General features: G+C 64.6%; 1 protein-coding gene across 1 annotated transcript; it reads left to right on the top strand.

Annotated features, from left to right (window-relative positions):
- Positions 1-284: 284 nt before the first annotated feature.
- On the top strand, positions 285-10,861 carry MEX3D (mex-3 RNA binding family member D). The gene is given in 3 exon segments (XM_035569695.2): positions 285-643; positions 645-817; positions 9,594-10,861. Coding segments are annotated over 3 exon segments (1,800 nt in total).
- The last annotated feature ends 922 nt before the right edge of the window (positions 10,862-11,783 follow it).

Below are 11,783 nucleotides of genomic sequence, written 5' to 3'. Positions count from 1 at the left end.
GGGGCGCAGCCACGCGGAGGGGGCGGGGACAAGGAACAAGGGGCGGGGCGGAGCCGGGCGAGCAGCGGGGCGGGGGCGACAAGGGGGCGTGGCTCCGTTAGGACCCGCCCCTCCCGTCGCACGCGCAGGCGCGCGGCGGGGCGCGGCCCATTGTCGGGGCGGGGCGGGGCGGGGCCGGGGGGGCGGGGGGGGGGAGGGGGCGCAGAGCGGCGGCGGCGGCGTGCGGCGGGCACCGGGCCCCGGGCACCGGCACCGGCACCGCCCCGGCCGCTCCTCCCGCCGCCATGCCCGGCTCCATCTACCAGCCCGACGGCGGGCAGGCTGCCCGCGGCCCGCCCCGCTGCCTGGCGCTGCTCAGCCCTCCGCCACCGCCGCCGCCGCCCACCGGGCAGGAACCGGAGCCCGAGGCGGAGCGGGAGGAGCAGCAGCAGCCGCCGCCGCCGCCGCCGGACGAAGCGGCCGCCCTGCGGTTCGCCCTGGAGCAGCTGTCGCTGCTGGGGCTGGACGAGGCGGCGGGGGAGGCTCTGGAGGAAGCGGAGCCCGGCGAGGCTCTGGGAGGCCACCGGGGGACCGGGGGCAGCCCCCCGCTTACCGGCACCGCCTCCCCCCCCCCCCCCTCCTCCTCCTCCTCCTCCTCCTCCTCCCCCTCCTCCTCCTCCCCACCACCACCACCCCGGCGTTTTCGGGCCCTTCGCCCCGCACCTCCCGCTGCCCGAGCAGATGAGCATCCTGGGTGGCAGGAAGAAAAGCGTGAACATGACCGAGTGCGTGCCCGTGCCCAGCTCCGAGCACGTCGCCGAGATCGTGGGACGCCAAGGTAACGGCCCCCGGCACCCCCGGGACCCCCTGACCCCGCTCCCACCCTCGGGGACCAGCCCCGGGGGATGCCCGGAGCCGCCCGCCCGTTCCCTCCCCCCCCCCCGCCGCCCCCTGGGGCTGCTCCGCTCCTCGCCGTTCCCGTTGGTTTTTTTTTTAATGAATTTATTTATTTTCCCCCTTCCCCTCCGATTTGGGTCACTTTTCGGGCTTTGTCTCTTTTCCCTCTAAGCGGCGCGGAGGCGGAAACTTGACGGCAATAAATCCCTGCCCCCCCCCCCCCCCCCCCCCCCAAAAAAAAAAAAAAAAAAAAAAAAACTCTTCCTGGCGGCACCCGCTCGCCTTGGGGCTTTTACGAGCAAGCTGCGCTTTTTGTTTGTTTTTTTTTTTTGGGGGGGGGGGGATAAAAAAATAAAAGAAAGGGCCCCGCTTGTAAATATGAATTAAAGCACGTAGGCCAGCACGGGCGGAATAAACGGCTGGTGCGTAGGGAAAGTTCTCGGGATGGCTGGACTTCTCGCAAGTCGGTGGCAGCGGGGTAATTAGGGACGGGCACGGCGTGCGGGCGAGAGCCTTAATTTTATTTTAGCCCAGAAACCTCCCCCCCCACCACCACCACACCCTCCCGTCTCTCCCCCCTTCTCCCTGCGCTACCGCTGGGTGTTTCAGAGCCCGCGGCCAAACGGCGTCCATCGGATGGATCCGCTCGTTGGAAATAGGCGAAACTCCCCAGATTTGGAGCAGTTTTGGGGGGGGCGGGAAGCCCAGCTCGCTGGGATCTGTCACAAAAGGACACCCGGGCACGCCTCAGCCCTGGGCGTGTGTGCCAGGCGGGTGCTTTGTCTCGAGGAAATCCCAAATAGCCGTTTCCCCGAGTTGCACCTTGAAGGAAAAAGCCCCCCGGTAAGGAAATTAAAAATAAAAATAAAAAAGAGAGAGAAAGGGGGGTAAAACATAAAATAAAAAGGAATGGAGCTGCTCCCGCAGAGATCCAGGTGGAGCTGGGTCCTCGGGCTGCTCGCGCCCCGACCTGGGGGCGTTTTGGCGAAGCTCGCCGCTCCCGCTGCCCCCAGGCCCCGCTGCCCCGGCCCCGTCCCTCCGGGGGGGGCTCGGTGCCGGGGTCCCGGGGGGCATTTTATCGGCGGGGAAGCGGGGCGCTGGGCAGCCTCATTGTTCTCTTTGTTAGCCCGAGCCACGCTGCGATGAGCGTGGTGACATCATGCTCTGCGCTTCCCATTGGCCTGCGCTGCCTCCCCGCCAGCCGCGCTCCCGGCCGGCCCCGGCCGCCCAACTTTTCCGTGCACCCCTCGCCGGCACCCGCCGGCCGACCCGGGAGGCCCAGCCCGGCCCAACGGCACCGCCGAGCCCGGGACGTCGCCGGCGGCTCGAGGAGAGGAGCGCCGCGCTGCCACAGGGAGAGCAGCGCGCTCCGCTCGGGATGCGGGCGTGGATTTGGTCTGCGTGGCGGGGGGCTCGCAGCCCCCCCCCCCCCCGGGGATCCCTCGGTGGCCGGCGATCCCACGGCGAGGTCTGTGCCTCCGCTGGGAAGCGACTTCTCGGGTGGGTTGGGCGAACCCAACTTTGTCCAGGTGGAGCAGCCTCCGGCAGCACCCGTACTGCAACAGCACCCGGCCTCGGGGTGGCTCCTGCACCCCGAGGAGCTCGCTGTGTGCCCGGGTACCCCGCACACCTCGCTTGGAGTTTAGGGTGCTCGTGGAGCCCCGTGGGGCTGCTGGAGGAGGCCATGAGAAATGCTCGTGCTGTGTCGAGGTGGGGCGAGCAGGGTGCTGCTGCGGGGTTTGGGGGGGACACGGTGCCAGTGGTGGGCCGTGGGTGCCCCAGCCCTCCTGCAGCGCCCTTCCCCACAGGATTTGCTCCGTGGGTGCCTTTGGCTCCCCGAGAACACTGCAGCCCCTTTGTGCTGGGGTTTTGGTGTGAGGAGGGGTCAGTGTTTGGCACCCCGGGTTTTTGCTTGCAGAGGGCTGCTGTGGTATGTAGGGGCTGGTTCAGCAGCACGTGGGGGCACAGGGGTGTCACCAGGGTGTCTTGGTGCTCCAGCTGCGCTCTGCTTCCTCCAGCGCTGCTGGCAGCTGCTCATGTTCAGGGAAGTGCAAGGCCATTGCAGCACCGGGGGCTTTAAAGTGAGCAGAGCCCTTCCTCCTCGGGGCTCCTGTGCCTCGTCCTCCTGCGTCAGCGCTGGCACCGTGTCCCTCGGGTCCCCAAGCCCCCTGTGGGTGCAGCAGTGTGCTGCGGGTGTCCCCTGGGGGGGCACCACACCTGGGGTCCTTTGCAGCGTCTGCGGTCGTTCCAGCAGCGAGCCGTGCTGTGGGCTCGGATCGGATCCCACCAAACCATGTCCTCATCGCTCTCGTTTCTCCCGTGCCTGCTTTCCTCCTGAGCACCCAGCCTGGCCGAGAGCCTGGAACGGGGGCTTGTGGTGCCACGCGTGGCCAGGGACCGGGATCCCTGGTGGCTGAAAGGCTCTGGAGGCTGGCTTTGTCACCTCCCCGCCACCCGGGCTCTGCTCCCTGCCTCCCGTCCCCTCAGCTCCGCTGCAACAAAAGAGGCAAGCGCGGGGCTCGTCAGAAATGTGTGTCCCAAAGGCGTTGCACTGGGGGGGGCATCGCTGGTGGCTCTGGGGTGATGCTCGGCTGCGGGGCCGAGCCTGCGGGGTCCCCTCGTCCCCAGCCAGGCGATGGCCGGAGCAGGAGGGCTGCGATCGCAAGCAGTGAGGTGCAGGTCCGGGAGCTTCTCTGCGAGCTGGGGGTGGGTGTGTCCACCTGATGGCACCTCGCGTGCCGGAGAGGCTCTCAGAGCGCTTCGGGGACCCGTCTCCTGTCCCCAGGGCCCAGCAGCGCCTCTGCCCGTGCGTCTCTTATCAGGGCGGAGGCAGGTCCCGCAGGCGGGCAGCGCTGTCCCCAGCCAGCCAGCGCGAGGCTGTCCCGTGGGCTGCTGCATGACAGAGGGCGTTGGCCGGGATTTCTCCAATTTCTCCTTTTTCTTTGATTTCTCTCCTCCAGACCTACTAAGTTACACCGTTCCTGAAGGGAGCAGCAGCTCAGGAAGCAAACCTTTGCTGCGCAAAGCACGTCGGTGTTATGTCGGCTGGGCCGGAGGCTGCTGCTGCTGCAGCCCCTCGTGTCCAGCCCGGCTCCGGTGGCGGCGCGGTGCCTGCGAGCCCGCATCCGAGGCCCTTCTCGTCCCTGCCCACACGGCTCCCGAAAGGCAGCGTGGCCGGGCAGGATTACGTGGTCATGCCTTCGCCTGCAAGCCCATTCATGACTCTTGCCGTGGGAGGGACTGTCTCCAAAAAGCGCTGTGGGCATTGATCGCGTTCTGCTCTTTCCAGCCAGCAGAAGTAGGGCGGTGACGTGAAGGTGATCGAAGCCGTGCCGGGGAAAGGGGAGGCTGGGGCACGGGGCGGGCTGGCTGCTGGAGCCCCCGGCCCCGTGTTGGCGTTGCTGGGGGGGGTCCGTGCCCAGCAGCATGTGTCCTGGGGGCTGCCGGAGCATGCCGAGGGCTCGGGGCTCTGCTCTCGGCTCTGCCCCACACGGCTTCGCTCCCCGGCTCCGCTGCCCCACTGCGACATGCGGACACTTCTCAGCTCTGTGCGGGATTTTGGGAAGTTGCCGTTCATAGAAGATGCCGGGATGCTCGAAGGGGAGATGCAGGAAGGATGAAGTACGGCCGCTCTCCTCCCTGCCGGAGCGCAGTGGGTGTTCTGGTGCTTGGAAAACGCGTGGAGAGACCGCGGGCCTCGTTTTCTGAGCCAGCCCCAGCATCTGCAAACCAACCTGCGGCGTTTGGCTGGGCCTGCCGGTGAGCCCCGCGCCGCGCTGTCCTCCGCCCGCCGTGCCACGTCCTTTCGGCTGGCCTGGCCACCTCCTGCTGTGCCTCGTCTGGTCTGAGCAGAGCCAGAAAGTCCTGGGGTTGGCAGCGCGGGTTGGGCTGGTCGCTGAAGGCTCTGCCTCTGGATCTTGGCTCTGGCACCAGCTCCCTCCTCTCCGTCTCATGGCGAAGAGCCCAGCCTCCCTGCCTCTCTTTCCCCGGAGTCTGGAGAAGAAACAAAGGTGTGAGGTGCCCGCCTCCCGCAGAGGTGTTGTGAGGGAGAATTAATTACTGTTTGCAGAGAGGTGGAGAGAAGCGCTCAGCAAGAGGGGAGATGAGATGCGGCGGAGGAGCAACGTGTTCTTCTCCACGTCTGGTCCTGGTGCTGCTCGCCCGGACCGAAGGGGGCCGGCGGCTCCGTGGTGCAGGGTCGGAGGCGAGGAAGTGCTGGGGAAGAGGAAGGCCCAGGTCTTCTTGGAGGCTCTGCAGGCAGCAGCCCTGCTGGTTAACGCCACCAGGGACTCCTCTAGAGAAGCCCGGTTGCCCCCTGGGTTTTCGTAGCTCAGGGTTGGGGCACCACAAGCGCAAAGCTCCTCGTGCAAGCGGAGACGTGGCCCGGTCACCGGCCAGGGTGTCAGCTGGCGTTGTCCTCCTCACGTGGAGGGGCTGCGCTACGTCCCAGCGGGCTTGGGCCGGGCTGTGCTTGGGACCAGTGAGCGGATCAGCCGTGTGCCGCGCACCGTGGTGGCTTTCTTGTCTCCTGCCCAGATGACGCCGGGAGTGTGGAGGATGGCGAGGCGCCTCCCATACCTCTCTGCGGGTTTCGGGGGCACCTGCGATGCTCACAGCCCCGAGCGGCGTGGGGCTCCTGGCAGAGGGCCGGGGCCTCGTTGGCGGTGCCGTGCGAGGGTGCTCTGGGTGAAAAATCCCCTCTGTGGGTGCCTCCGCGGCGATGATCCCCCGGGTTCTGGTTCTCCTCGGAACCTGCTAGCGAGGGGCAGCCTCATGGGCAGGCGCGACAGGCGCATCCGTGGGGCAGCTTTGTGGGGCTGGCAGAGGGCGTCTCGTAGATGGAGGAAGAGGGGTGTGGAGACTGCGGGTTGGGAGCATTTGGGAGAGGAGCATCCAGCTTGCATCCCACCCGGGCCGTCTTTGCAGGCAGCGTCAGGGCCGGGCTCTGGTGCAAGGGGCTTTGCCCTGTGGCCGTCACCTGGTGGGGCTGCGCATGGCAGAGACGCCCGGAGCGAAGGTGCTGGCTGGCAGCATCACGGGGCCATGGGTTGTTGTGAAATGGGGCCCACGGGGTGCTGAGCTGTCCCCAAGAGCCGTAGCTTGGAGACAGAGCAGCTCTTGGGGCTGGCGTGGATGTGTCGGGAAGGGATCTGTGCGGGCTGCAGCTCCCCAGGGTCTGCACCCCTGTTTTGTTGGTTGGTTGTGTTTTTTTTTTTTTGATCCGAAACACACTTTCAAAGCCACCTTATTTATAGACTTGTAGCGAAGTCTGGCACCTTGTTTTCCTCCTCCCTCATAATTACTGCTGTGCGTTGGCCACCCCAACAAGCTAAACCCTGGGAACGCCGACCGCTTCCACGTGGCTGGGGCTTGGTGCTGGGTCTGGGGCAAGGGCTGGCGATGCCGCAGGACGCCCGGACCTCCCCGCAGCCCCCGTCCCGCACGGCGCCGAGCCCGGCCCCCACCCGCTGGGGTTGCGCTGCGCGGACTCGAGATGGATGCGGCCATCTGGGATGGAGGCTTGCGCAGCGCGCTTGGGTGGGGGCGTGTTGAGACTGATCTAAAATAGCTCGTACTGGTACAGAGCATTCCCCCAGTTGCAGGTTGCGGGTGAAACCATGTGTGGTGTGTGGTCTGAGTCCACTGGGCTTGCTGGGGTCCCCCAGGCGGGCTGCGGGGTGCTCGGCCCGAGCGCTTTGGCACCTCCCAGAGCCCGCTGGGGAGGAGCAGGATCAGCTCAGCCACCTCGCCAGGGAGAGGGTTTGCTGGAGGCTGTGCCGGTGCAAGGCTGGATGTCCTCTCCAGTCCCCAGGACTAGCAGACCCGTGGCTCGCCGTGCAGCATGGGTTTAAAAGTGTTCCTGAATCTGAGCCCGGGGAAGCTGCCCATCCGTTGGTGGTGGCCGTGACCTTCAGAGCACCGCAGCTGCCACCCGCTGCTCAGGCAGCCCCACAGCCAGCAGCTGCCAGCCCTGTTTCTCTGGTTTAGGTGGAGTTTTGGGACCAGGGACGGATGCAGCCAGTCCCCAGCCGGTCCCTGCAGCTGCTCGGGGCCGTGCTGCTCTCCCGGTGCCTGTCCCAGCAGCGAGCACTTCTCCGACACATCCCCGCGGCGCCCGTCTGTGAGCGCTCATCTGCTCGTCACGCCGGCCAGGCTCCTCGCGCGGAGCCATGTGAGCGCTGTTCCTGCACAGGCATGGACGTGGCCGCGGGCGAGCGGCTTCCCCGGCCCCTGCCTCAGGTGCTCAAATGCTCAGAAACCCCTGTGCGGCTCCGCAATCCGCGCTCGGTGTGCCCCTGGGGGCCGTTGTCACCGAGCAGCTCCCAGAACTGCTGGCAGCTTTTGATAGCTCCGGGTCTTGAAATCACTTTTCCGATCGGACTAACAGTTTCAGCCCTCAGGTACAGGGGTGGCATCCGGGGGGGGGGGGGACCAGCAAAGCACCCCTGCAGCTCTCAGCGGGGCAGATTGTGCCTGCTGCCCCTGTGGATGTCACTTCGGTGCCACCGTGTCCCCAAAGGATGCTGGAAGGAGGGTGCTGGCAGCTATGTGGGGTCTCAGGGCACCAAACATGCTGCATCCCCCCAACCAGAGCGCCTGTCCCCGCAGCAAGCAACGCCCTCAGAGCCTTGCTGCTGCCTCCAGCGTTTTGGGAGAGCCTCTGTGGGCTCCCGCGGGCTTGGTGCAGCTCTCCCTGCCCCGACCCCCCCCAAATGGTGCCAGGTGGTTTTAGCACAGATTTATTTCCCCGCTGTACCCCAGAGCAGGGTGTGAGCATCCCTCTCCTCCCCTTCACTGCACCGCCCGGGCTTGCGGTGCCCCTCTCCATAACCTGGGTGAGCGTTGCCTCGGGAGAGCGAACCCTGCGCCTGGTGTTGCTGACACCGCCCGTGCCGGCCTCGTTCTGCCAAGACGTGGAGCAGGGAGGGAGCTTGCAGCAGGTGCCGGAATAAATCTGGGAGGGCAAAGTGGGGCTGCCAGGCTCCCTGCTCCAGGCAGCCTCGCCAGGACTGACACATGCTTGCTTAAAAAAAAAAAAAAAGGGTCTTTGATGGTTGCTCGCTCTGCCCTGCCCTGGTGACTGGGCCATTGCTTTCCCCACCCCTGTGCTGCCCCCAGCCATAAATACACCTTCCAGTTGTTGTCCTAAATTAGGAAAAGCCCAGACAAACCCTTCTCCACCCACATTCTTTCTCTGCGAGCTCCCGCAGCCGCTCAGCGGCTTCCCCAGCTCCGGGAGCCGGCATGGGACCGGGCAGCCCTGTGCCGAGCCCGGCTGCACGAAGGCTGAGCCTGGGTGGGCAAAAAATCCCCGGGGCGATGCATGGCGAGAGGGACTCGAGGTGGTGGATTGCAACAAGTGCTTGGAGGTGGCCTCCAAAGACACTTGGTGTGGCCCGTGTAAAGTCCCAGCCCTCTGTAGCTGGTGGCTTTCCTGTGTCCCCAGTTGTGCCTGGCTGCTTCTCTCTCTGCCCCAGAGCCGGGCTGCCGCAAGCTGCCGGCACGAGCCGCGGTTTTTTGGAGGTGGTTGGCTGGCTTCGTACCCCGTCGGTTCCCCCTGGACGTGGCTATCGGAGGGCTCAGCGCAGCCACAGAGCGGGGTGCGACACCCAGAACAGCTGCCGCTCGCTTATTTTGACAGCTTTTTAACTTTCAATTGTTCATGACGCTGAATGCCCTGGTGAGCACGCTGGTCTCCAGGAACAGCGCAGCCCTGTTAGGGCTCTGCTCGCTGGCGGCAGTGCCGAAAGGGAGCCGAGCGTGGGTCAGTGTCCCTGCGTGGGACAGGGCTGCCTGGGCGTCCTGCTCCAGCCCTGGCCCCGGCTGCGTCGCGGCAGCCTCCCGGGGCTCTGCTTTTTCCAGCCTCGCTGCTGGCAGAGCAGCCCTGCCCTCCCACCGGGGCAGGAGGAGGAGCGATGCCCTGAGCCAGCCGGGTGCTTGCAGCTGCCTTCTCTGCGTCCGCGAGCGGCCGAGCCCTCCCTGGTGCCGTGCAGCTATTTCATGGGTTATCAGCAGGGGTCTGCAGCAGCGGAGTTGGCGGAGGGCAGGGACGGGCTTCGGACTCCGTTCTTGCAGCCTCCGTCCCCGTGGGTTCCCAGCTTTGCTTCGGGCACGATGTGCAGCGGGCACCGGGATCGCGTGCGCTTGGTGAAGCGCGGGCAGAGCCGGAGCGAGCAGCGGGGCTGGGAGGGCGCTGCGGGGACTCGCAGCTGCAGCCGGGCAGGAGCAGAGGGGCAGGGGCTCAGCCGGGCTGTGCGAGGCAGCAAACCCTGGGCTCCTGTGTCCCAGCACGGGCTCTGCCCGCTGAATCACGCTCCTGGTGTGGGGCGAGCAGGTCTTTCCAGAAACGGGAGCTCTGGCAGCCTGTCCCTGCTGTAGTGTCCCTGCGTTGGTGTCCCCTGTGTTCCTCTAGGGAGGAATTAGGGAGGAGGCGAGGAGGGGGTGATGGTGCTTGGCTCCCCTATCCGTCCACATCCATCCCTGCTGCCTTTGGGCACGGCCGGGGCTGTTTCCCAGTGTTCGCAGCTGGTGCGAGGTGTGGGCAAACCAGCAAGAGCCCTCTCCAGGGGTGTCTGTGCTGCTGCTGCAGAGCTGGGGGACCTGCTGGGACCTGCTGGGTCCTACTGGGTCTGCATCTCCCCCCCCAGGCGGTGAGCAGGGGTCCCTGCGAGGTCTCGCCTTTGACGTGATGTTTCTTTTCCGTTCTCGCTCTGCAGGCTGCAAAATCAAAGCCCTGCGCGCCAAGACCAACACGTACATCAAGACGCCGGTCAGGGGCGAGGAGCCTGTTTTCATCGTGACCGGGAGGAAGGAGGATGTGGAGATGGCCAAGAGGGAGATCCTCTCGGCCGCCGAGCACTTCTCCATGATCCGGGCGACGCGCAACAAAGTGAACGGGCTGACGGGCGCGATGCAGGGGCCTCCCAACCTGCCGGGACAGACCACCATCCAGGTGAGGGTCCCGTACCGCGTGGTGGGGCTGGTGGTGGGCCCCAAGGGAGCCACCATCAAGCGCATCCAGCAGCAGACGCACACCTACATCGTGACGCCCAGCCGGGACAAGGAGCCCGTCTTCGAGGTGACAGGCATGCCCGAGAACGTGGACCGGGCCCGGGAGGAGATCGAGGCACACATCACCATGCGGACAGGCTCCTTCATCGACGTCAACGCCGACAACGACTTCCACACCAACGGCACCGACGTCTGCCTCGACCTGCAGGGCGGCACGACCGGCTTGTGGGCCAAGGCCCCGCACCCTGCCCGGCGCCCCGCCGCCGCCCTGTGCAACGACAGCCTCAGCTCCCTGGGCAGCGCCTCCACCGAGTCCTTCTACAGCGGGCGGGTGGCGGACGCCAGCCCCACCAGCCCCTACAGCACCAGCAGCGGCTTCGCCTTCAGTGAGCCGCCGGCCTCGCTGGGCTCGGAGGAGTGCGACTTCGGCTTCGACTTCTTGGCCCTGGACCTCACGACGCCCACCACCATCTGGTCGCCCTTCGAGCGCGCCGGCAACCCGCTGCAGGCCTTCAGCGGCTGCTCCTCCTCCGTCGGCGGCTCGCAGAGACGCAGCAGCGGGGCGGCCACGCCGCGCCACTCACCCACCCTGCCCGAGAGCACCGGTGGGGCGCTGGAGCACCCCTTGGCCCGCCGCATCCAGAGCGACCCCGTCAGCACCTTGTCCTGGCTGCCCACCCAAGGCTCGCTCTCCTCCTTCTCCACCAGCACGGGCTACTCCTCCTCCTCCTCCCTGCCCGGCAGCATCTCGGCTGCCTCGGGCTCGCCCACCGACTCGAGCAGCTCCGACGGGCACCGCAAGAGCTCCCGCGAGTGCATGGTGTGCTTCGAGAGCGAGGTGATCGCCGCCCTGGTGCCCTGCGGCCACAACCTCTTCTGCATGGAGTGCGCCATGCGCATCTGCGGCAAAGCCGAGCCCGAGTGCCCCGCGTGCCACACGCCAGCCACCCAAGCCATCCACATCTTCTCCTAGCCGGGGCCGGCCGGCCAGGGTGGCCAGCCCCCCCCCCCCCCCCAACACAGCTTTTTAAGGACTTTAAACTGTTGGAATCAACCTTTTTATTTAACGGATCAGACTGGGGGTGCGGGGGGGGGGGACAGAGATGCTATTTCTCTCGCTGGATGGAAGCCGGAGGGCAGGATCGCGGGGAGGGAGGGGCGGATGGAAAAAAAAGGGGTCGGGAGGGGTGGGGAGGAAGGGGTGGACGAAGACGACGAGGAAGAGGGGCGCAAAACCGCAGAGAGGAGCAAAATCAAATGTTTACAGAATAGCTTTAACTCTTAACCTGGCTGTGGCGGCTGGGAAGAGAAAGCCCAGCTGTTCTTCAACAGTCCTTTCCAAATAACAGTATTCAGTTTGCAAAGTTAAATAAACAGAAAGAAAAGGTCCGGTTGCACTTTTTATTTTAGGACACGCAAGGGTTGTCTTTTATTTTTTTAAAAGCATTCTATTATTATTATAATTTTTTTGTTGTCGTTCTTTTTGTATGTAGTTATTTTTTTGGATGATTCTTGACGGTTCTATAAATATATATATATTTTTTTTGTAACACAGGTCTTATCTTCTATTTTGCCAATGTGAAAACTGCCCAAAACGCGCATTATGAGAGGCCAGGGGTCGGGGCTGGGCGGGGGCTGGAGGGGGCACGGTGGACACGTCACGTCGCAAAAACCTGACAGATTTCTATCTCCTTTTTATTTCACAGTCGTTTTTGGTTTTTTTTTAGTTTTATTTTTTTATTTTTTACCTCTTTATGTATATGTAGGGAATTTATAGGAAAATATGTACTTTATTGAATAAATTTTAAAAACTAAAATATATTTTATTTTAAAAAGAAAATAACGGACCTTTAACCTTACATGGCTAAAGTACTGATTATATATTTGCTGAGCTG

This window comes from Cygnus atratus, chromosome 26 (genome assembly GCF_013377495.2).
Source record: "Cygnus atratus isolate AKBS03 ecotype Queensland, Australia chromosome 26, CAtr_DNAZoo_HiC_assembly, whole genome shotgun sequence".
Taxonomy (NCBI): Eukaryota; Metazoa; Chordata; class Aves; order Anseriformes; family Anatidae; genus Cygnus; species Cygnus atratus.
The sequence above is the reverse complement of the archived record's forward strand: the minus strand, read 5'-3'. Positions and strand labels throughout refer to the sequence as shown.